The 26,164-nt window shown below is 43.1% G+C and overlaps 1 protein-coding gene across 1 annotated transcript in view; it reads left to right on the top strand.

The window, feature by feature from the left end:
- DPP6 (dipeptidyl peptidase like 6) overlaps positions 1 to 26,164 on the top strand; it is a 421,502-nt gene that overhangs the window by 229,651 nt on the left and 165,687 nt on the right. The window contains exons 2-3 of the mRNA XM_054193068.1: positions 9,842 to 9,956; positions 19,470 to 19,568. Of these exons, the coding sequence (XP_054049043.1) occupies positions 9,842 to 9,956; positions 19,470 to 19,568 (214 nt within the window). The remainder of the gene's footprint in view (positions 1 to 9,841; positions 9,957 to 19,469; positions 19,569 to 26,164) is intronic.

The following is a 26,164-nucleotide window of genomic DNA, read 5'->3' as shown; positions in this document are numbered from 1 at the left end:
GCTGTCCTTTCGCTGTTGTGTCCCTCGCTCTTTACTTCTGTGTGAGTAACGGTACGAACTCAAGCAAATGATTTTCCTTAAAAGCAAGCACTGCAGCGCTGGGGGTGAGCTGGTGGCTGTAGCTCAGGTTTAGGATTTAGGATCCCTGTGAAGTTCAGGGCTGTGTTTATACGGTGAAGTAACCTGGAGGGGTGCAGGGACCAAGCATTGGTGATCACTGACGTGGTTCGTTAGCATGTTCCCAAGCATGGTTTTGTCCGGTTACTGCCAGGACCGTCCCAGGGACGCTGCGGCAAAGCCTGGGGTTCAGAGTGGGACAAGGGACCGTTTTGGTGAAGAAGTTGTGATACAGTCGTGCCACGTTGCAGTGCAAGAGGGTTTGGCTGTCGTGGGTGAGAGCTGTGCTCGGCCAGTTGACCTTGGGACAAGAGAAAAGATTTTGGTTTCGTTTATTTGCTGTATCTACTTGCGAAATCAGGAATGGAAGGTCCAGGAGATGGGAAGACGGGTAGAGAGACTGAGCGGAAAGGTCTTGGCTGTACAGACTGGGGAGAAGGGGACTTAGCTGGGAGAGAAGAGCCTTCGTACCGTGTTGTGCTCCAAGAACTGCTAATGTCTTTTCATTTAAAAACGTTGTGTAAAACACAGGCCCAGACTTACGCATTGTTTTTCCATTGCTCAAAATTGTTGAAATTTGTTATCAGAGAAGAATATTCCTTCTATAGTTTTCCACTAAAATCTTGGCTACATACTGAAGATGGAAAAAGCGTAAGAGACCCACACATCAAATATGACTTGAGTGTTTTGTCCTTTGATCCTAGAAACAAAAAGTTAAGAGTCTCTTAAAGGTAAAACTATAAGATAATTAGCACATTAATATAAATATTGCTACAATAATGAATAATGCAATTGTGTTGTCTTTGAAACATCCATACATCAAACAGTTTGGGTTTTTCAAAGCAGTAAATGATTGGTGCAGGAAATGAAAGTTGAGTAAAAGATGTATAAAAATAATCTGTGAATTTTAGCACCTAGAATAACTCTGGAGTTTGCATTTTACGCATCTCCTCTATACTTTGATTTTAATAAGATACTCAGATGCTTGAGAAATCCAGCACCATAATCTGATTAATTTATGATACATAGAAAAGATTAAAGGACTCAGGCATGCTACTAAAAATGTTGTTATGGACCCCAATAAGGGTGGGTTCTGGCTTGAAACGGGGAGGAATCTTTACTCTTGTGAGACTCTACTGGTTTATTTGAGGGATTTTTTTTTCCTGCTGAACTCAACTTTTATGTGAAACACACATCACTCAAGTCCCATGGAGGACACAAATATGTGATTTTTTCTGTTTCTTTACTAAATTTTGAGGGTGTTTTATTGAGCACACAAAACTGATTTTATGATCACATGGTTGATAGTTTGGACGTTGTTTCTTTGTTCAGTAAGTAAAAACATTTTACATTGTGACTCATCAAGGAGGTTCAGGTAATTTTTGTGACTTCTGAAATGCCATTATTATGGGTTCTGATCAAATATTCTCTCCCCTAAAAAAGCTCTGAATTGTCACTGCAGCCTCCTCCTCCCTGCAGTGCCATCCTACACCGTCCTCTTGCCCTTTGGTATGTCCATGTCCCTCCCCTCCCCGTGTAACTCCAGGACTCGGGGGTCAATCCTGTCTCTGACCTGGTTTGCCCAACTGCTCCCAAGGCCACGGGACCTTCAGGAACCATCACCCTGTAGCCCTCACACCAGCCAGGGACCTCATCTGAAATGCCCAATCCACCACTGTCCACCACCATTGGTAGGGAGTAATGACGAGAGAAACGTATTTTGAACAAAAAGCAGCTGATGTATTTCAGATAGTGATGGTAGATGGTGGTTGGCGTGGTAGGTTGTACTGAGGGTGGTTCTCTCTTTCTGTTTTCTTATGTCCTCATACGTGCATGAAGCTTTGCTGTGTGTTAGTGAGGGTTATGTATGTTGACCAACAGAGGAGCAACCCTCCCGTAGCCCCCAGCTGCTTTAATTCACACATGAATTCATGTCATAATTACTATATCGCAGAAGTGTTTTCAAGTAACCTGGCAAGGTAATTTTTACTTTCTTAGCACGCAGTGCATTTTCTGCATCCTGAGTTTGATGGACACCTCAGGAGAGTGCAAAATGAAATTGATAAACCCATTTTCTTCCCCCCTGCTGTACACACCATTTTCGTGTTCCTCTTCCTACTGTTTCTGCAGTGTGGCAACCTCAAAACTCGGCTGTCTTCATGGCTCTTTCTCACATTGTTCCCAAACAAATTATTTAGGAATTAAATTTTCGTCACCTCGTGTTTTCCTTCCTGTACCATTTAGAAACAAATTATTTACAAACTAGATTACAGAAAAAAAGATGCTTAGGAGTTAGTAAAATATAATATTGAACAGAATCCCTAATGCTGTCTTTCTACCCGGGGAGATTAAACACCTCACTACTTCCCTTATCACAAATTCTTCCTTGGTGTTCAGAGTCATAAATTCAATGATATTTTCTTTTTTTCTGAAATATAGTTTCACTAAAAATTGCAATTGCCTTTTTACAAATGTAAGCAGAATGGCATTTTTTTGGAATTAGGGGAGATGACAAAGCTAAGAGGTGGTTTTGCCAAGCTCTCAAATCTTGCAGAGAAGCTTCTTTTCCCATTTCTTGAGATCATAATTCTTCAAGAAATAGAGTAGAGAGATGTCATCCTGGCATGCCTTGGCAATATCACCTTTTGCAGATGCTTTCTGCATGGGTATGAACTGTTTCAAGGCTCGTGTGTGCATTGTGGCTCGGTTTGGAGGGAGCCAGGCTCTCGGAGCATTATAGTGTAAAAACCGGAGCTAAGCAAGTGCTGCGGCATAGAGGGGTCCTGGGATCAGTGATTTAATCCACGGCATTTGGGCTTGCCAAGGCTTTCCATGCATTTGATGAACACACAGACTCTTATGGAATAAAATCCTAAGCATCGAACCAAGTTTTACTGGTGCCATGGCAGATATTTCACCCTAGGACATGATTTGGTTCTGTTTTAGTGGATGAATGTGTGTGTTTATATCAAACACTGAAATAAAATCAAAGAAATGCCGTTGATTTTATGGGCTCTGTCACTATTGGGAATGGATCTTTAATTATGACTTGAATTAAAGTAGCAGCTAAGGGCCCCTGTGAGGATTCGCGGTCCCACTGCGCCAGGTGCTATAAAAACATCTAGGTTACAGCAGATGGATGAACCAAACTGATGGTGGGAACGTGAAGAAGATTAATAAGGTGACGTTAAACCCAGGCCATCTCAGTTCTTGGCTCAAGACTCACGTACAGCATTGCCATCTCCTTTCTCCTGGGCACGAGTCAGAAGGTGGCCATGCCCTTGGCTGAAGCCACGCTTGATGCAACAGGTCCAGCTGGTGTTCACAGCTTGAATTTTTGTCATCTTGAGGATAGGTTCCTGGCAGGATTTCAGAGCCCATGTTCCCAACTTCTAATTTATTTTGTAAATTCCATGTAGTCACTTTGTCCCTAAGCACTAGAAACAATTTGGGAATGCTTCAAATGGCAATGCTGCTTACATATACATTTCAAGGTGGTCAGATGTTGCAGTTTGGTTACTATACTTGGTTACAGAAGTCATGTGAGATGCCAGTTTGAAATACAAAGATGCTAAATTAATCTTCTAATGCTGCTAGGTCTGGAGGGGATCCAAAACTGTTTCATCGTAGGGCTCATAAAAATGATGGGAAGTTATTAAATATCCATTTCTGCAATACAGTACAGCTAGGAATTCCAGATATGACTGTATTTAGATCTTTTTACAGATTTTTTTTTTTTTTAAATTTAGAAGTAGCACTGGGTTTCATTTGTAGCTGACACAGGCTGGCTTTGCTCCAGTGGAGCCAGTGATCTGTGTCAGTCAGTGCTAGCTGAGGATCTGGTGCCTTCTGCTCTAAAACTGTGGAAGCCCCATCATCTGTTAAAGCTAACAGTTAGGTGTAAGGTACAGATGGCATTCATTTTCTCCCATTGGCTTTGTAACAGAAACATGTAAGACTGAAAGCTCTATCAAAGCATAAAACATGCAAGGTTTATTTTTAAAATAGGGCTGAGTGTTACGGATACAGCCTTTTCCTCGCTTGCTCTCAAACACTGCATTAATGCCCAACCTCAAAGCATTTGCATGTGAGTACTTTGCAGAACATCTTGAGAGGAGATGGAACTACAGGGCCAAAAGGAGTGGCTTTAGGGCATCCATAAAAAAGCTTCCCAGAAACTCAGGGCAGGACAGTGTGTTGCGTTGTGTGCAGGGCGAAAGATTTTTCTCACGGTGCTGGGGAGTAGACAGCAAATATGTTAAATCTGTTAGTAAGTCTTTGCTCCCTAGCAGTAAAGGCATTTATTATCAACAGAAGATGAAGAAAAACATAACGTAGTTGTCTCTCATCTCTGCAACAGGCAGGATGGTCTTATCCCTCCGAACCTTTCTGTTGGGGTTTTGCAGGAAAGCCCCCACACATGCCATGCCTCATTTGTAAAAACAGACCAAGTTTTTATTCCTCTCACTCTGAAGTGTCACCTTTAGGATCTGAACAGCTGAGTTTCCTGTAGCCTCAGGCTGAGGCTCTCTGAGTCTCCGCAAGCCGATTGCTATTCAGCATCACACTTCAGCTGGAGCACAGCTCAGGGTGGTCTGCGGCAGCCGGAGGGGGAGGGAGGCGAGCGGGGACGAGAAGGCAAGGAAAGAAAATAAATTTAAAAAAAAAAAAGAAAAAAAGCAAAGCAAACCGAAGTAACTCAGCTTGAATTCAGAGATGAGAAGGATGCAGTTACGTGCTTATTGTTGTTTATCCGTATTATGGCACTGCCTAAGTTCTTCAGTGATTGAGCTTTCCACTGTGCCGGGCAGGGTACCAAAAATGATTTCTGCCCACGAAGAACCTCCATCCGAAACTTAAGGCAGAGGATCCAGACAGGCGATGGAGTGCGATGAGACAGGGAGGCAGTATCGATCAGCGATACAACCAGAGGTCTCAGCAAACCTCCTGCTGTAACCACTGCAATGCATCTAATCTAATGCCGTTATCATTGCAATTAATATTTCTTTATTGCAACACGACGTTAGTAGTCTGACCCTATGGGTTACCTACTCTTTAGCTCATTTGTTGTGCTGTTTAGCAGTTATAATCCACAACAATTTTGTATTCTAGTGATCTAATTAACAGCAAGATTATTTTTCCGCTGAATGTCACAGGAGTTTTTCCCAGGGACAACAGCGTTCCCATATCTTAATTACTCGGCAAGGTTTTTATTCTGGGCTGTGTTCTGAAACTGGTGAGCTGACTTGCCAGAGACATTGCGCTTGTATCATGAGGCAAAAGTTTTAATTCAGAACCAGGTAGCCTGAGGTGAAGGTGGAATACGTATCCCTCAATTTGACTGTGTGTTGACAAGCTTTCTAGAAGATTTTTCATTTACTGTGTTTGTCAGCGTGTAGTATTTCAGGTTATTTAGTTAAAATTTAGAAGCAAGTCAAAAAAATCAGGCAGCAGAGCTTGAAGAATGGCAAGTATGGAAAGCATACAACCCCTTCCTATAAACCCCATCCTGCCACATCTGAAGCCGATAAAAGGTCTTGCATCCGCTTTTGTTTCTTACCGTTAATTTCTTGTGTTTTCTGTGTGTTTTTTTTTTTTCCTTTTTCTTTTCTTTCTGATTTACACTGGTGTAACTGAGCAGGGAGCTCAGTCTTCTGTCTGCAGCCATGGTCCAGGTGAGCCAGTGTCACCCGCTTCAGCAAAGGCCCTCACGTACGGCACGTGTCGGGAATGTTAGATATTCCAGTATAACACACCTCGGTTTTGTTGTTAGTGTGCAGAAGTGGCAACTCCGTGTTGAAAAGGACTTAGAGGCCCACCATGACCATCCCTCTATTGATCCTTCGGGGCTTTTGGTCCAGGATGTATAGCTTTTTATAAATAATGCCAATGCTTGACAGGTGATGCCTATATTGTCCTTCTTTCATTTAGCAATGGTGACATGGCTATTAAAAAAAAAAAAAAAAAGTTGTGCCTGATGAGTTTTTGTTTTTAGAGGCTTTTATACTACTGTAACGTGGCCACCATGGTGGCAGACTTTTGGCAGGTTTCAAATAAACATGCCAGAAATAATTTTGTTGACAGCATCTTGGATTGGAGCACATCCAGCCTTCATCCATAACGTGTCAGTACAGTGATTCTTTCGCAGGCAGGAAAATATGTCATCACAGATCTGTATTTTAGAGTCTTAAAATACTGTAGATGTCTGGATTTACGGCTTCAAAGTCAACTTCACAGGTGGGTAGCGTTATTTTTCAATCATAAATGAAGATGAAAGTGATAACATTTACAGTTTTTAATATGCAGCATCAATGAAGTGTGCTTATGTTAAAACCTGTGGTAACATCTGTTTTACTTTCCTAATCCAAAAACGATTAAGGTTTTATGTAAGAGAAAGAAGGGGGTGGAAAGCAAACAGCAAAGGAAAAAAGGAGAAAAAAACAGGCTGAAGGGCTTCAGCTTCCTTGCAGAGGTCACGCAGGCGTTGCGTTAGTTCCTCATGAGCAGCGAGCAGGTGACTCCTGCCGATGAGTGACTTTGTTTTAATGTTTGCTTGTGTGCTGTTTTTTAATAGAATCATTTTGTCAGAGCAGAAACTGCGCATGCTTGGTTTATTTCCCTTTGAGTAATATGCTCAGGTTTCAATATTAAAACCAAAGTGGTAACTTTAGGATTAACAGCCACGGTTCGCGAAGGGTATTTCGCTCGCGGGTTGGTTTAGCTCTCTGTGCTTGCGTCTGCAAGCTACGATCTTTCAGGAATGGGCAAATTATGGCTTTGTGCCGTGCATGGGAAACAAACCCTCTGAGGTGCCACTTCAAGAACATTATTTACGTGCTTGGATCTGTACCTGCCTAGGGCTTAATTAAACCCCTTCCTGGCTTCGGTCCCAAGCACGGGGGCTTTCCTGAGCGATGCGAGTAGGCAGCTGATCCGGTTGAAGGGGTGGGAGTTTGCTGCCGTTTTGCTGCCAAGGGCACGGGCTGTCACGGACCGGTGGCGAGGCTGTAATCTCCTGGAAGTAAAAGCTGGTCACAGTGACACAGCAGCGTCTCTCTGGAATTAACAGAAATACCGATAGGAAAGATGTAAGGCGGCGCTGCTATCACCTGTACAGTACGATGTCTGTGCAGCAGTTTTACTGTAGGTGATTCCATCGGAAGAGACTTCAAATGGCCGAGAGCAAAAAAAGCTGCTTCCCAAGCCTGTGCTGAATAAAGCTGTTTGCCTTTCTTTGAAATGTCATTTATCTCTTCTTGCTTTTTATCAGCGGAAATTTTCGGATGGAATTTTGAAAATAAAGCGAAAACGTTCCTTTCTGCCTCCTTGCAGTGTATTAAACCCTGAAGTTTTGTTTATGAATAGTTTTCCTTCTCTCGATACACTAGAAATTCCTAGCCTTTTTTGTTGTGATTTTGCTCAAATATTGATTGGATTGCAGAAGAATTAATGGGATTGTGATGTGATAATGGATTGAGTGGAAGTATTGATATCCTGAAAGCTGAAGCGCGTGTGTGGATTTCTGTCACGCTGGGACCCGTGGATGGGGAAACCTCACTTAATGCAAGGTTTTATTAAGCTTTTGAATTACATCCGGGTTTGTGGATCGCATTCAAGCCAGTAGAACTATTTTTTTCAATTTTAAAACTTCTGACCGTACGTGGGGAAGAGGTTTGTTAGATTATTTTCAGGAATGTGACCGTTGCCATCAGTCCTGTAGAGCTGCCTGCGTCTTACCTCTGTCCTTCAGGTACTTTCAAGGCTTGGCTGGGTAGAAGCACCGTGGGTTCTCAGCTGCTTCTCCCCAGTTCTCCTGTCATCCCTCTCGCTCCCACTGTTCCCTGCTGTGAAAGGAAGAATATTTCTGCCACTTGCTAACAAGACCTGGATTCTCTTCCTGGCTTTATTTTTCAGTTTGTATGTGACCCTGGGAAAGTCACAGACTCTCTTTTGAGCCTATTTGCAACACCTGAAAAACGGAGGTGTAACAGCTTCCTAAAAAAGGCGTTAGAAGACTAAAATAATTAACATTTGTATTCACACTTAGGGTGAAGATGCTATAAAAATGCAAGTATTTATATTCTTTCTGTTTGTTTGTTGGCAAAATTGCATTCCTCTAGGCTCATGACCTACTTTTCAGATTTTTCTCCAAAAAGAATAATAAACTGTAAATTTGTTCCTTCTAATTATTTTTCATTTCAAATAGAAAGACAAGTGCAAATGAGGGGAAGCCAAGAAGGGGAAGGGGTGCTAACCTTTACACCTCTTTGCCAGAAGGAAGAGAACCATCGTGTCTTTTCCAAAACTAGAGTAAATAATGAAATACAGATCCTACCTCAGATGTTTAATGCCTCAAAGATGGCTTTCCATTGCAGATGTATAGCCTTTGTAATCCCCAAACATATAGGAAGAGAGTCTCAACATTATCTTTTTCTGTGAAATGGGATCTTGATATGGAAAAAGTTGAAAAGTATTTTCCAGCGTTTTCTGAAATCAAAATGGTGAGGTTTGCCTGACGTCCCTGTTCAGGTCATGTTACTGTGTATACGAAAAAGGTACAATAAGTGAAATGAACTCTCTGAATTGCTTCCGAATTACAGAAGAACTTTGTCTATTATACAGCACTTCATTTTCCTGAAAAAATTAAAAAAGAAGAACAAGAAGAATGCTCCCAAGAAATACCAGCAGGTTTATTTTAGACCCACCATCCATCATAATAAAGGAAATGAGGCAAAAATTCTGAATTGGTGAGGTCGGCAAGGCAGAGGAGCATCCAGAGATTTTCTGGCTGTGAGGCCAGATCCCTTGAGTGAACTCAGCCTTCCAGGAAAGTGGAGCGCACTGATATTTCATACAGTTCCTGGGGATGCTTCAGTGCGTGCATGAAATCACATTTAATGGACAGTGCTAAGGGGAATCCAGCAAAAAGCATGAAAGGGATAAAGTGCAATAAATATTTAAGAACTTGTGAATGCGAACACAGCACTTCATAAAAACCTCAGTCTCGAGAGCAGGGGTGTTGTATACATCGTAGGCAGAACATATGGTACAACTACGCTGAAGTCAAAGCTAATCAGTGAATAGCGATTGAGCTTTTAAATCTAAAGTTTTAAGGATGTGATTAAATGTAATGTATATGCTAGACGTGAAGCCTATCTTCGTGTCCTTAGACCTAACAACCTAGGAATGCATGCCAGGTGGCCTGAGGAGATGTGATGTTCTCTAGGAAGGCAGAAAAGTTCACCGTAGAGATATCCTCATTGATTTTTACCTCCGTACGTTCCCCTGTGAATTATTTGTCTTCCTGTATTCCTCTCTGGCATCTTATTATAAAAGTCTCTTTGAAAGTTACTGTAAAGCTCTTTATTCTCAGACTTAATGAGGTTTGGTAGGAAGTTGACTTTCGATGAGTGAGTTTGGATGAGTGGTGCTCTGGGCTGCTGGTGCCCGTATGCGAGGAGGCGATGGGGAGAGTGGGTTTCACTACTGAGCGTCCTACAGGTGCATTGCGTTTACTCATTGTGTAATATGACTTGGGATGGGTTCAATTAATACCACAATGTATTATAATGGCATGAATTGTATTTGGCTTATGGGCTTCACCCACCGTGGTCGCAGGGTGCATGGTGTGGTTCTGTGGAAATAGGTTGCTATTTAGATTCTGCTGTTTGTTTCCTTGTCTAAATGCCTTTTCTAAATGTTTGCTTTCCTTTGATGTTTCTAGGAGCTGGTCGGGAGTAATCCTCCACAAAGAAACTGGAAAGGAATTGCAATTGCCTTACTTGTTATTCTCGTTATCTGCTCCCTGATTGTCACCTCTGTTATACTTCTGACGCCAGGTATTTATAACCTTTAACTCACTTCCATTCTGGTTTTCTTCTGTAATTTTACACTTCCAAGGGTAAAGGGATTGCAAACCGACTGCAAAGTCAACATCAAAGGAATCATCCTTCCTGTTCTTTAACTTGATGTGAGCTGAGCTCAAGGCCATTCCTAGGTAGATTGTTTTAGAGTTTTACATTTCAATTCAAAGATCAGGGCTGCTGCACTGAAGGTGCAAGGGTGACGCTTGGTTGCCTAAACATAGATGGGGAGCGTCATTTTAGATGTGCCAGGGTATGAGAGACATCTACATAGGGCAGTCAGTTGGGACACAGGGATTCCTGAAGTTCCTGCCCACATGGAACAACAGCCGCCAGTTGGATGGCCTATCCTAGAGTATCTACAATGGCATTAGATGCCCATGCTTAGGCACCTAAATCCCATCCCATTCAGCTGTACTGTTTTTTAAGTTAGACCATAGTGTTCCAGCTTTACGAAGGAATTCCAGATATCTATGTGCCAGATAGTACTTAACGACAGCAAATAATTAGTAACTTTCCAATAAGGGATTCTCAAAATTAATCCCCTTACCAAGTTTCTGCAAAGTTTTGTGCGTGTAGCCTCTGTAAATTACCTCTCTAACAGCAGCTGCTGAGGTTGTAGGCTTGAATTTTCATGTGATATCATTATGATTGTTGATTATTACGTATTTATACAGCCCTGTAAATTTCCATGACTACTTACGGTGTAGAAATAATGTGCTTTTGCAGTTCTGAAAAGCTTGTGATCTGAATACGAAAAGACAAACGAATGAGAGATGAGACATAGAAAAGAGAATTCAGTGTCAGAAAGGGTTAGGAGCTACAAAACGTAGAAGGCGGCAGAAGGTCCCCTGCAGAGGGACATAGAGGAGAAGAAAAGGGGCTCCTTCTTGGATGAGTACATGCGAGTGATTCCAGGGGACAGCAGGACAGAGCGCACAGAGCCGAGGAGGGGAATGGAGGCAAGGGAGAAATGAAACCGTAGGAAACGGAAGAGCACGGGACGGTGAAGTGGAAACATGAGATGGAAGTTGTGGAGCAGAAATGTCTAGCTCGTAGTGTGTGAACTGACACGCAGTTCAGCAGACTTTGGGGCACCTTCCCGACACACTTCTTATCCCATGGTCCTGCTGTATGATAGACTGGAGGCAGTGATAAATCAGGAAAAACAGGACTGCACGGAGTTAATTTGAAAATGAGTGAAACAATCACTGCGCTATACTTCTGGTTATTTATCGTCATGCCGTGTTCCGTTTATTTCATGCTATCCTGACGTTTTCAATGTAAATGTAAGTAGCACTTGGTCATGCCAGAGTAATTAATTAATTAAATTAATTAAGGTTAAACTTAATTAAGGATAATTTTTTAAATTACTTTCACCAGGGTTCAGATTTAACACCTCTGGCCAGTGCAGTTCATCTGTGAAGTTTTGGAGCATGGTCCGTGGACTGTACTCACATCAGGCACCACTTATTTGCAGTGACAAATATTGTCCGTTACCCGTTTTGTAATGAAATGTTGCGGTCTATTTTATGAAAGTGCAGTCCCAGACTTCTCAGAAATGTGTGTTGAAGTCCAGATTCCTAAACCCGTACTTGCGGGCTTCAAGAAGCTGTCAGTGGCTCACACTGCATTAATGAGACTATGGGTACCACTTCCATCGAAGAGCAGAATTCCATACAGGTGGATACCTGGGGAGAAGTGTAAACATACCTGTACAGCCTTAATTGTGGTCTGTCACGAGTTTTTCCTTTTACGTCACCAGCTGTAATAAGGATTTATTTATAAGGGTGGTCAGAATGATATCTGGTGGGGGCTTAGAAGCTCTGGTTTCAGGTCTGGGCTCCTCTGTAGACCTCATTTAGGACTTCTGCTGAACCCTACTCCCACTTGTCCATAGAGAAAATCACCCATAAAATCACTAATGGCTGTTATGACTATAGATACCGCAGTTCTGTTGTCCAGGCAAGTGCCTAGACAGAAAAGGTGTACTGAGCACTGAGACCCTGTAGTCAATGCTCTCTAATTGAGGAAGACACGAGTAAATATGGGTTATTATGATGAGGATGAAGTAGGAATGTGACATACACGCATTGAGTTGTAAATTAAATGTATGAGTGTATTTGTGTGTTTATATCTGTATATGCATACACAAAGACATTCTCAGTTTGGGATAGGCCGGTTAGTCTCACCTCTGTCCCTGGGAAGGTAATGGAGCGACTCATTCTGGATGTCGTCTCCAAACACATAGAGGAACAGGAAGTTATTGGAAGTGGTCAACATGGATTTACCAAGGGCAAATCATGCCTGACCAATCTGATAGCTTTCTATGATGTTATAACGGGTTGGCTGGATGAGGGGAGAGCCGTAGATGTCATCTACCTTGACCTTAGCAAGGCTTTTGACACTGTCTCCCATAACATCCTCATTAGGAAGCTGAGGAAGTATGGGCTAGATGAGGTGACAGTGAGGTGGATCGAGAGCTGGCTGAGTGACAGAACCCAGAGGGTTGTGATCAGCGGCACAGAGTCCAGTTGGAGGCCTGTAATGAGTGGTGTCCCTCAGGGGTCAATACTTGGACCAATTTTGTTCAATATATTGATTAATGACCTAGATGAGGGGACAGAGTGTATCCTCAGCAAGTTTGCTGATGATACCAAGCTGGGAGGGGTGGCCGACACTCCAGAGGGCCATGCTGCCATCCAGCGTGACCTGGACAGGCTGGAGAACTGGGCAGAGAAGAACCTAATGAGGTTCAACAAAAGCGAGTGTAGGGTCCTGCACCTGGGAAGGAAGAATGCCAAACACCAGTATATGTTAGGGGCGGACATGCTGGGATGCAGCTCTGAGGAGAAGGACCTGGGGGTCCTGGTAGACAGCAAATTATCCATGAGCCAGCAGTGTGCCCTTGTCGCCAAGAAGGCCAATGGCATCCTGGGCTGCATAGGGAAGAGTGTGGCCAGTAGGTCGAGGGAGGTCATTCTCCCCCTCTACTCTGCACTGGTGAGGCCACAACTGGAGTACTGTGTCCAGTTTTGGGCTCCCCAGTTCAAGAGGGACAGGGAACTACTGGAGCGAGTCCAGCGTAGGGCAACCAAGATGATTATGGGACTGGAGCACCTCCCTTATGAGGAAAGGCTGAAAGAGCTGGGACTCTTTAGCCTGGAGAAGAGAAGGTTGAGGGGGGACCTGATTAATGTTTACAAGTATCTAAAGGGTGGGTTTAAGGAGGATGGAGCCAGGCTCTTTTCAATGGTTCCCAGCGACAGGACAAGGGGCAATGGGCACAAGCTAGAACATAGGAAGTTCCGTTCAAATACACGGAAAAACTTCTTTACGGTGAGGGTGACAGAGCACTGGAACAGGCTGCCCAGGGAGGGTGTGGAGTCCCCTTCTCTGGAGATTTTCAAGACCCGCCTGGATGCAGCCCTGAGGGATGTGGTTTAGGCAACCCTGCTCTAGCAGGGGAGTTGGACTAGATGATCTCTAGAGGTCCCTTCCAACTCTGAAGATTCCGTGATTCCGTGATTAGTAGGTACTTAGCAACAACTCCAAACAGCACCTTTGAGAGAGTCTCTGTGTTTAAAACCTAGGAATATGCAAAGTCATTTTCTACGCTAAAACTTCCATTCGTGGTTTTTTTAGATTTCTAATTACCTGATTTGCTGTTAAACTGGGTTTGGGTTGTTTGATTATTTTTTTTCCCTGCTGGTGTCTCGGAACTGTCCCCCACATGCAAATGCAAAAACTCTGAGCTCAGTACTGCTTCTGTTTTTATTATGGATCCAGACTGCTTCATGGTGAGACTCTGACAAGGGTAAAATAGATAGCTTCAGTTGCTGCTGTGGCTTGACAGCAGCTGAGTTTAGTTTTCTGGTGGCCCACTGGCCCTAGAGCTTTGTTACAAGGATGCACTATGGCAGAGGGTAACAGGAGGCTCATTTCACAGGCATTTCCCACCAGCCAACGCAAAGTGAGACATTGAGACTGGTTTGACAAACATAAAAAGTATCACATTGCTAATCCTGACTGGGGATAGCACATCCCAACAAGGTAGGAGTGGGGAAGGCAGAGGAGCCTGTCCAAAAGGAGCAGCAGAATCTGCATTTACATGCCATAAAATAGCTTACTGGAAGAAGAAATGTTTATCCTTTGATAGCCAAACTGAAAAATAAGCGGTGGATATTTGAACAAGAGGTGAGGGAGGGACAGGAGGACAGGGAAGGAAGGAGGTGTAGCAGTTTTGTGGATGTTCATGGAATGGGGAGCTGCTGCCAAGTGCGAGAGTGGCATCAGAAATGAAAAGAAAAAAACCCTCTTCGCTGGAAATATCTCGAGCGGGGTGATGGAGTCTGGCCTGGGCAGAGCACAGTGCTTGAGAATACCTCCATTTTATTTAAGTTTTCTTTCTGATGGTAATGTTGGAGTCCAGCCGGACACTGTCCTGCTGGTACAAATACCCTTTTGAATTTTACCTCTGAATTCCTTGCTTGTACCTGTCTATCTTGTCCTTCTCCCCTGCCTCGGAAACCATTCTTCTCGAAGTATTTACTGTTGGTTTGAAGGTCTGTTTTGCCATGCAACACCAAGGCATGAGATGCAGAGATGCTCTAAACCCAGTGCTGAACATCATGCAATGCCTGCAGAGAGTAATTTGGGACATATCTGGGAAACAGTGAAGCAAGCAGGCTTGTAGTCCATGTTGAGACAGAAAAATGGTTAATTGGACCCATAACTTGCATCGTGGTGGTGGTATTTCCCAATACTGTGAAAGCTGGGGTAGTCTCCTGGGGAGTCTCCTGCAAAACCAGGAGTTAAAAGTGAAGTGGGAAGTAGGGAAGGTTTGCTTAGCAGAACAGATAATGATTAGGGTATTTAATAACCGAGGAAAAAAAGAATTTATATATTCCTTCAAGATTCTTTTGCGAATCAGCCCAAACCTTTAAAGAAGGTTTTAACCCTGGATTTGGCTTCAGAAAGGCTGAAATCCCTACGGGTTTCAGTTTCTCAGAGGCAGGTCGCTCACCCTGCTTTAAGAGGAGCTCATAGACTCGGAGCAGTGCTCTTTGCATTCAGCAGATGTTGTAATTGCAATACCAGTGCTTTATTGCTAGCTAACGCTTAGGTCTTCTTTTATAAAATCCTAATAAAATTTCAGCATTTCTATGATTTGTACATCCTTTGGTGTTCTAGAACAACGTTCTCAAAAGAAGTAGTAGCTGGTGAAACGTGCGTTTAATGGACGCGCGGTAATACCGCATGCACACGATTGCCTACGCGGAGAGACTCGGATTTCATGTGTGCGTGAGCCCTGCCATTCCACCCACCTTTGAAAAACGTGAAGCTATTTATACAAATGATAAAAGTGTGGGACTGAGCCTTTCCTAATGGGCGGTTGCTCACTTGCCACAACAGATGGCACCCGCACGGGTCCCGTCCTAGCAGTGGTGTTTGTGTGTTTATATAAAGACGTGCAAAAGTGTAGAGATACGCGTGTGCGTGCGCGCGCACATGTATCAAAGCTGAAGAGAGGCCCCAGTCCTACAGAAATCGTGATGAAAAAAACCTTCCCCAGATTCCATTAGACATTTTGCTTTTGAAAAGGCTGCCTTCTACTTCCCCCTGTTTGGAAAAGGAGGCAAACATGGACTTTTCGCACATCCGTTGCTGATATTTAAAGTTTTCTGGAGATATACCTCAAGTTTGCTACTTTCAAATCTGACCTTTATCTGAAAAAAAGAAAGTACACCCAATTCTGTTTTAAAATTCTTACAAAATTCATAGGAAACATTTTTTGGAGAAGGTACTGAGGTAGTCATTGCATAGCATTAATTCACAGCACGCCGTCAGACAGCCAAATGCATCGCCTGGTAAGCTTTGTATGACTTTTGCCAGTCAGGAAGAGCAAGGAATTATCCTGTGACCAGCTGTGCAGGAGGGTAGTTTGTTTGTTCACAATTGTTATATGTAAATATATATCACATGCCATTAAAAAAAAGTGGGATTTTGCAGAAGGGAGAGCGGCTGCCTGTTTGCCTGGTCTGGCCACTGCCTTTTGGGAGTCATCGGGGGCAAAAGGGGCTCAGGTCTGCCCAGGAATCGAGCAGGTACGCTGAGGTGGGAAGGGAGACCCTGGTGTGCTGGGTCGGGTCTGCTGAGAGGTGGACATCCACGGACACACACTCGCCCATGTGCTTGCAGTGCTCAATAGCCCAGGAGGTGTGTGAGAAAAGCATCTGATATTGCCCTGTAACTGAGCCCCAGGGGTGACAGAAAGAAAGGCGGGCACCCAAAGGGGACCAAAACCTTCTGACCCATCAAGCAGCCCATGAGCATTGCTGGAGTTGAGAGAAAGCGTGAAAGAAAAGGTTGGTACTGCCGAGGCAAAACAGGCAGGGAGGTCAGCACATAGCCCTTCTTTCTGTTTTGAGTTTTCTGGGTTTTTGGAGGATCTTTGTTTTGTTTGTGTTCTGGAGAGCAAGGGTTTATCAGTTCAGTGCTGACTTCAAGGATGAGGTGCAGACGGATGAACCCAAAAGGTCTGACCGATGCTGGGTTCCCATCGTGCCTTTAATGTTGAATCAAAAATAAAATGGACATGTTTTTCAATTGATTCTCTCAGCACGTAGCTTTCCTGTTTGAACGGTGGGTTTTTGACATGGCACTCAAGTCACAAGTCCTTATGCCACCTGTACCACTGCCTTGCTGCTGTGCTGTCAGGCCCTGGTTGGCAGCTGCCACCTGGATCTGCTGGTGCGGGGGCCATGAATGCAAAAGAGGTGGTGGCACATGCTTGGTCCTCCCTTTCATAAAGACAAGGAGGCCCTAGTGTCTCGGCAGTTGAGTGGGGACACAACTTGTGTCTGCCATCTGGCTTAGACACTCTAAGGCGATCTCAGAGACTGCTGCTCAGGAGAGGGTGGACTACCTGAGATCCTGCAAGTGCACTTCTTCCTCTGTAAATGTTTTCACTGCAAATGGTGCCAAAGGAATAGAGTGGGCATTCTCAATGAGCACTCTGACTTAACTATGTGTTACGTGAGAGGTCAGTAAATATGAATTTTTTACTAAAGAAATCATTGCTTTATTGATTATTTAGTTATTTGTTTCCTCCCCAGCTCTACGGCTGAGACTGATGTTGTCTGTGGTTCATTATAGGACCTATAGCAGCACTTAGAGCTCACTGCAGGGCACCGTAAGGGAATCTCAATAACGTGCCTTAGGGACGCTCCAGGGCGTGCATGGTTCGGTTGCTACCTCTCCCTCTTCCTGCGGTCCCTTAAGAGGAGTTTGAAGAGCTGTGTCCTCATGGTGGGCAAGAGGGTGTCCATATTTCTTGGGGTGGCACTTGGGCAGCAGCACCCGAAACAGCCCAGGGCTGTACGTGGGCTCCCACCTCCTGCTCTGCACCACCTGATCTCCCCACGTATCCAGTGCTGGGGCCTTGCACCATGATGGGAACTAATTGGAACAGTTTAGTGGAGTTTCTCTGACCTATATTATCCATTTTAATAAATAAAATGATGCAGGAGAACTTGCCATAGTGCTGTCACACGGAGTGATTTAGCTGAGGACTTGTATTAACGTGTCTCAGTATTTGGAAGCCACATTGAGCAGTGTGGTTGAAACCTCAATCAGACTTTAAAAAAGTATGAACATTGAAGACTATAATTTAATTTAGTAAAAATGATAGTTCATATTGAAACACCTTTCCATGGAACAAAACATTGTTCATAGGTAATTTTCAGCGGTCTCAGGTAGCTGAGGAGCTTCAATTTAGCATAATAAAAAAGACTCTTTTCCTCAAATAAATGGCTTCAGAGAGTCTGCTTCCGCTGTTTCTAATCACTTCTTCAGTGTAAGAAGTTTAGTACTAAATAGTGTCAAAGATAGCTAAGGCTGTGTGATACCAGTAGACCTCAGGCACGAGGATGCTGCAGTGAGGAGAGATGCTGAAGCACACACACCTGCTGGGGAAGAACTCACCATGTGGCCTCACATGTTCCTTTAAACAGCAAATGTGTCTAAACTAACTGAATGGTTTACATTAAACTATTTTTTCAGCAAAAAAATGGAATGTTGGAAACAAATTATTCATAGAAGGCGATTGCTTGTTATAACAAAAGTATTACGGTTGAGAGAAAAAAAAGAGAAGAAAGAATATGTTAATGAAAATTGGTGGTTTCAGTTTTTGCCTAAAAATTTCATGTTTGAGAAAATAAAAATCCATTTTCATGTTAACTAAGCAGCCGGTATAGGGTTCTGTGGTGTAATATATATACTCTTCATCTGTAAGGCCCAAGAATCTGTTGATTTAACATAAATACATCAGTTACAGGCCCAGGAGCCTCTGTGTTATGTTTATGAAAATTGTTACATAGCGGAGAGGTGGCGATAGAAATTACAAGGTATAATTTTTGGCACAGGAGAAGATGCTAACTGCAGCAAACTTCAAGTGGTTAATTTTGTGCCTTGGTTTTATTTGGTTTGACTCGTGCGTTTAGGCTTGGTGGCATCCTAGATGAAACCGATTTCCTTCTAACAATAATATATATGCGGACAGAAATCAGTTCTGTGTTTTCTTCAGATTATGCTTTGCATCAGAAATCTGCTGGCAGTTCCTGACTGAATCGTGAGAAATGCAAAGAGGACTGCATGAAGGGCAGCGGAGGAAGACGTACAGCGAGTATTTCTTTACAGGGAAAGCAGAGTGCTAGAGTAGAGTTAGGGAGAGCAAACAAAATGAAGGACACTTTATTACAGGTTGATCTTGCAGCGTATTCAACTGGCAGTCTGGTCCTTCAATGTAAAAGCTGTCCAGATTTCCGTGTTTGCAAATGAAACTGTATATCCTTTCACTAAAAAGGAAAATTAGTATGGGCCAGGTATGCGAAACCTAAGGATTTGGAATTATGTCTCGTAGATTTTTCAAAAATATTTCTGCAGTCGGTTGTCTGATTCCCATGGAAAACATTTTGTGAATTCCTGAAGTAGTGTGTATGAGCCCTTATAGGGCTAAATACCTTTCCAACTGTGGTTCTGTGTGACATTTTTTAAGGAAAGAAAAATATAAACCGTAGAAACTTGGTCACTTTTAATTATTTTTTTTTTAAATTTAACTAATGATTTCAGAATACTCTTAGTGTTAAGTAGCTTTAATATTCTTCAGAATAGTCAGCATTATATAGCACTATGACATCTATAGGTGTGCTTTCATGACTTCTAAAATCTTTTTTTGATCAGGTTATGTCTGGAAATATGTGTTTTGGACCGCATCTTGGTCTTTTTGTAGTTGTTGAGTCCAGGCATAAATAACCAGGAGGTTTCTGTTTGTGAACCACTGACAGTGGGATGGGGCTAATGTGTGACAGAAAGCTTAGCACGACCGTTTCTGTACGAGATATGATGTGACGCTATTCACAGTTGCTGTACTTTCAGATACATTTCAAAGTTGAAGTAATGGCAGTTTTGGTTTTGAATGTTTTACAGTTGAAGATAACAGCTTGTCTCAGAAGAAGAAGATAACGGTGGAAGATCTCTTCAGTGATGATTTCAAAATTCATGACCCAGAGGCTAAATGGATAACTGGTGAGCGCGGCACGAACGTGTTGCAGTGTCTTTGTTTTGCTTCGTTGCTCTTTGGGCATCTCTTTCTTATTTCCTGCATTGTTCCTCCTGTTCTCTGTTTTGCTCTTGATTTGACAGAATCAAGGAGTGGTTGAGGTTAGAAGGGACCTCAAGAGATCATCTTGTACAATCCCCTCCTCAAGCAAGGGCAGCTAGAGCTGGTTGCCCAGAACCATGCCCAAAAATTCAATCCTCAAATTCCTATTCCAGCTTTCCTCCTGATAAATATGCAAACACCACTACTCTGTTGTTATAATTTTTTATTTAAGGCTCTCCAGTGGGCCAGACATTGAAAACTACAGCCTTCGTCCCAAAGAGCTTCCAGCATTCAGTAGGTGATGTAGCACGTGGTTGGAAGAAGTGGTAGGAGCACTATCACAGTCATTATTTTGCCATAAACAAAACTTCAGGTTTATATTCCCCCGCCGAAACATTTTTTTCCAGCAGAGAGGTGAAGCATTGCTAAGCAACCGGGAAACAGTGGTCCAGCAGCAGCTGGGCTGGTGCTTTCACACAAGCCATGTGCTCTTTTTATCCTTTTCTGCCTTATGTTTTCTAGTCAGGGGAAAACCAAATAATACTTGAATTAATGCACATAGCATTTGCTGGAGTAGAGCTGTTTGGGGGGGATGTAGATTCCAGCTCTTGCTGGAAATTGCTGCAGTCTGAACAAGCTTTGGCAAGAATAAAATGATTTGTGGTATGCTGCTCATGTAGGTTCCAGTACAACTCCTATTATCACTGAAGTTATTAGTTTTTCTTTTGAATTTAATGGGGAACTGGATCGAATCCTTCCTCGTGTTTGACTTTCCTTGTCTGTTATGCCCATTGGGAACAATTTTAATACCTGTAATGAAAAGAGCGTTAAAGGGTAGTGCTGAATTAACGCGTTCCCCAGCAGCCCTGAGCACAGCTGCCTCCGGCTTCTCCCACCAATTCAACTACAGGGGAAAGCAACTGCGGATGATACGCACCTTCACAAACACACCTGCCAATGGGCAGGAACTCTTTTTCAGGTTGCGCACTCTGGGGTAACGGTGCTCCCCATAACCGCTCTCTAGGAATAATGATAGTGGAACAATTAGCTGCATTGCAGTCCAGAAATATTTGTCTAGCACCCTTTTTTTTAGCACTGGTATCCGTAATGGCCCTAATAAAGGAAGAAGTGTTTTATTGAGACCTTTATTGCTATTTTCTTTATTTGCTAGAGTATGAGGGAATGATAATGAATTAAATAAACTTTAGCAGGAACAGTGAATGAAGTATTGCCATACAGTTGGGTATAATATTCCCCCTCTGATGAGTATACATGGATGTAAGGTGTATTTTCTACAAAACTGCAGTCTTCCATGAAAAAAAATGATGTCCCATGCTTTTCCAGTTACGATCACATATTGATGCCACGTATGCTTTTATTGAGGCTCCAATCTCCGCATGTTTTAAACTCCATCTCCCTACTCCTGTGTACTCTCACTGACTCCAGCACAACTTAACATCGGTCTTGCCTGATCTGAAATTACTACAATACTGTTTCTGTAAAGAACAAAGCATGGAGTAGTATTGTGAAAACTGGTAGAGATGTTTTAGAATGACTTGTGGTGCTGTGCTACTAATACCACTGATACTGGTTTTAAAATATCTAGAGAAATTTTATGAAGCCAATAGATATTCCGTAGATTTACCCAAGGGTGACTTCACGTTTAAGGGCAAGACTAATCTGCAGTCTCATTCATCCAAGGACCCAAAGCCATTTTACAACATTAATTACTTTTCTGCATTACAGTTGCTTTTCTCTAGCTGGCTAAGTGGTGTAATCTTGATTAAGGTCCCTGATAAGCAAGATGAAATACCTGATTCCCAAGCACACATTCTTATTGGTCTCTTATTCTCAGTTTTTAAAATGCAAACGAAAGACTCTGAAAATGCCAAAGTCAAAGTAATAAAACTTTTAGTATAACCAGAGTGCTGGGACGCCTTAGCAGAAAAATTGCATATTTTAAAATTGCACGTTTAAAATTGCGTGTCAACTCACAAAATGAGTTGGTGTTTTGTGGGGAATCCACGCAATTGTTAAAATATACCTAGCTGTTGTCTATCCTTCTTCCCCTTCTTCTCCTGTTAATTATATATCAAAATATCATGGTCATTCAGAGCTCTGCAAAATTCAGTCCTCTTGGCTCTTCATGGCTCCATTTCCTTCCTTTCCCTCTCCATTATGGCAGAAGATGGGAGTTTGGTAGCCTCGCCTGAGATGCAGCACGTTGTATGTTTAAGAGTATTTGAATCGTCTGAGGGATTTGCTTCCAAAAGAGTTCAGTCGGTAAAATGTCTGTGTTCTTTCCTGTAAGAGAGCAGCTGATTCAAACCCTTTGAAGGAGCAAGGTCTTTCCTTTAACTTGAACAGAGCAAGTGTTAAAATAAAAATTAAAAAAGAAAAAAAAAAAGAAAAGTATTTCTATTCAGGACGGCACTTAAAAATATACTGAAAGCTCATGAAAGCTCACTGAAACTGATGGGATGAGCTGATGCTTAAGCATTTCGGTGGGCAAGTGGAAAAATAATATATTTATGATCAATATCTCTGTCATCCCGTTGATTTCAAAGGAGCTAGGGAAAAAGGAAAAAAAATAATGAACGAGTCTCAGAGCTGACATAACTGCACTTCCAGTGCAAAGATTACAGGCTTTCTCTACGCTTTCAATCCCAGCTTCTGGCTGGTTTCTGGATATGTTTGCATCTTTTTAATGGAATTGTGTTAATTTTACTTAAGTGAGGGGTGTGCCAAAGATGGAACTCTCAACCTCTAAGAATTTCTGTGATGCCACCTGTAATTTCAAATTCCAGTTTGCATATTTATCCAGTGGTTTAGGGAGAAGAAAGAATATTTCATCTAATTGGCTGCTGCTTTCAGTGTCTTCTACTGCCCCAGCTATTTGATGTTGACTCAGTTAAGAGCGCTCCAGAGGGGAGCAACACATTCATAGACCAGAACGGACTGCTCCAGAGTTTGTGCCACTTCCGAGGATTGCTATCACTTGCATTTGCCCTGTAGCACAAGTAAGCACTGGATTTACTGTGAAGCTTTCACTCTTCAGGACAACTTAGTATGTAGTATGTATGAGTGACTATATATAGTATAGTATATATGGTATGATATAGTAGGTATATAGGAGTATAGTACAGGAAATTTGAGATTGTGCTGGTGATCAAATGGCATCCCTCTACCCTGCAATCTAAGCGCAAAGAATCCGACCTGTGTCTCTGTTCCAGCCCCCTCCATCCCGTGCCTCCTCCTGCGCCCTTCTGCTCATCGCTCCGTGCATCGCACCCCGCGCCGTTCTGTTACCGTCCTCTGTTGTGAACTTCCCTTTACTGTACAGCTCTAATTATGTTGTCCATATGCTAAGCGTGCATACAAGCTCCAATTAGCAGCCCATTTCATACTGCGTATCTTAAATGTTGTATTTGGACATTTCCTCGTTTGCATATCCTCCTCCATAGCCTGTCGGGAGTGTCCTGTGCCGGCCTTTCGTTAGCCCTCTCACGGGTGACAGATGGCCGACTCGTTAGTCTAGTCCCTAACTACTTAGCAGTTCTGCTCTCAAGCTCCACATTACTTTGTAATTAGGCTTCACAGTTCCTGGGCTTTTCCTGTAGTTCCTCTCACACAGGATTTTAGCTCAGGTTTCTGAAAAGCTCGCTGAGGTGCCGTGATGTTCCTGTAATCGTGAGCAAAACACAAGATAAAGAGGGGTACCTGCATTTCGTGCTCAAGAGCAGCTCAGCCAACTGAGTAGTCTTGAAAACAATAATTTGTAGTCATTACCTGGACCTGGCCTGAGAAGCCGCTCGGGTTATGAGGGCTGTCTTTGCGGCTCTGTGGAGCTGCAGTGATTCCTCTCAGCTGAGAATCTGACCCCCAGCATCTCGGGAGCGCTCCTCCTTTTTCACGGGGGGGCAGCATCCTGCCCAACGTCAAAGTAAGCAGCAGGGATTGAACCATATACACCACTTGCGGAAACTTATCTTCTGTCTTTGCACTTAATGGCAAATACATTTTGCCCACACAGAAAATACTTGGCTGCTGTTGTAGTTAGAAAAACATAATAGCAGCCTAGAATATACTGCCCGTGGTTATTGCGATTGATTGGATGCAACACGCTGTCACCGCTTACTTCTTGGAGGATGTTTTTTCCAGCCTTGCTGTTGGCATCTTGCAAGACAGAGTGTATGCAGCGGTGGCTGTTGCCAGGATTTTTGGCTGTATGTTAGTGACTGGAGGCTCCATCTAGGAGTGCATCTTCTTTGTGCTAGACACTGGCCAGGCACGGCGAGACAGTCCTTGCAGAGAGGTTGCAGCCAAATGAGAGAATAAAGGTTGAAACGAAGACCACAATATATTCAAGCAGCGAGGGGCACTGAGGCACAGGGTGCCAAAGGACACATTCAGGGTCGCAGGGAGTTGACTTAATAAAAATCTGAAAATCAAGCCCTGCTCTCTGAGGTTCCTGCCCACTTGCTTCACCTGCAACGCTGGCGAAATAGTATTTATTCTTGTCCGAAGAGGAATGGCGGGCAAATTAGCAAAAGGCTCTGAATGGTGTTTTCAGAAATGGCTCGGTTATTTGGAAACCTGCCACACAGTGAGAGCCAGAACCGCTGCGTGCCTAGCTCGCATCTGAGAATGGCAGCTAGGCTTTTATCGCCAAAGCCCTTCTGAAAAATACACTAATAACTAATTTCTACATGTAATAGAGTAATTCTTTTCTCTTTAATACTGAAGCACATATGTTTTGTGGCATGTTTTACTAATAACATCATAGAATCTCCAGGCTCTTTTAAAGTCTAATATTGAATTTAATGACCTAGAACTAATAAGTTTTATTTACCATGCAGAAAAAAATCATTGTGTAGTAACTGAGGTAATTTATTTCAGTTTACCTTTTGTAATAATGCTCAGATCAACAATAGTTGGATAGCCCAAATGCCCCCAAGTCTATTCTGTGCAGTGTAAATCCATTGCACTGTATTGATAAAAGCACTGATGCATTTCAAATGATGCAGATGCTTGCGGAGTAAATGAATTATTTATAGTTCGCTTTGCATAGATATTAAGAACTTTATAAGTGCTAATATTTTTCATTGTGAAAAAAGGTTTGCATTAAGGTGCTACTTTGACAGCCCTTAAGACAAAAATTGCCCTGCTAGACAGCTACAACATGGTTAACTGGAGCGCAGGCTTCTCCAGGCTGCTCATCCACCAGCCAAAAGATTGACCGCTTCCAAGCAACCATCCAAGCTGTAAGGCAGCAGGAGCCTTTCCTTTGGCAAGGCTGGGCTGTTGGCAGGAGAGAAAAACTCATCTTTCCGTTTGTCATCGGAGGAACAAAGTCATCTTCCTTGGGTAGAGCAGTTTGCAGTGTGGTTTGGGATCTGCGTTAGGAACGAGCAACACTTCTGCGAATGCTGGTGAGCCCCAGAGATGAGAGCCACACGCTCGCCCCAGTTCCCGTCTTACGTTCAATGGATGTCGGCTAGAAACTGCTGACAGGTGGTTTTGTTAGTGTAAATCTGGTGAAGGTATAGAGATAATTGGGTTACTCTATTGGAGTGTTTGCTTCGTTACCCACCTTGCTAAACAGAGATACTGGTTAATTAATTTCAGGGTGTTTTAAATATGTGTTAAAAAGGCTTAAGTGAATGGGTTTACTGGTCTTAGTGCTTCAAAGAAAACTTGTCCCGCTCCCAACTCTGGTGTGCCAAAACTCATATCCTACCTCATGACAGCTTCTTTCTGCAACGTTTTTGTGAGTGCTCTGGCTTTTCAAGTGGTTTTGAAATATTTTCTAAGACACACAGCAAATTACCTGGAGCACAGCACGTTGATTTGTGGTGTTTAAGGTTTCAGTGAACTTCCAGCCCCAATTGCAGAGAGCCCCAAAACCCTGAGGAGCCATAACGACAACCTTATGCTGAGGTAAAGACACGGCACTGAAGGAAAATGCTGTGTGAACCAGAGGGAAATACAGGACAAGGACTGAAGGAGGCTCTTCTGGTCTAATGCTTCATGGAAGAGTGGGGCAGTGCTCCTCGCACACCCCCACATGGAGGTTTTGCTGGGCATGGCCTTCAGAAACCTTCTGTGTGATTCATGAAGATACGGATACTGGTTCAGTAAGCACACGGTGAGCTTTTAGGTAGTGTTGGTGTCAGTGGAAGAGTCCGTGTGCTTTCGAGGTGGTTGATTGTGGTTCTTAATCTAAACGCCTTCGCGAAGTGACATCCTGTGTTGCCAAAGCAGGCAACGGGCTCATGCTCTGTCAAGACTGTTACAATAAGCAAGAAGAGATGAAAATGTTAAACCACTTGAACCATAATTTTGATTTTAGATCCCATCCTGGATCACCACCTTCTGCAGATCTGTGTTCCGAGAGCACTGAAGAGAAGCTGCCTTGCTCCCTGCCTTTCAGCGGCTGGGCAATTGCCGAAGTTCAGTGGTGACAGTAACCCATTCACTGAAGACAGGAAACACAGGAATTAATGCCTTTTTAACATAC

The sequence above is a fragment of the Rissa tridactyla genome, chromosome 2, assembly GCF_028500815.1.
Source record: "Rissa tridactyla isolate bRisTri1 chromosome 2, bRisTri1.patW.cur.20221130, whole genome shotgun sequence".
Classification (NCBI taxonomy): domain Eukaryota; kingdom Metazoa; phylum Chordata; class Aves; order Charadriiformes; family Laridae; genus Rissa; species Rissa tridactyla.
Note: the sequence above shows the minus strand (reverse complement) of the source record. Positions and strands in the feature narration are given on the sequence as shown.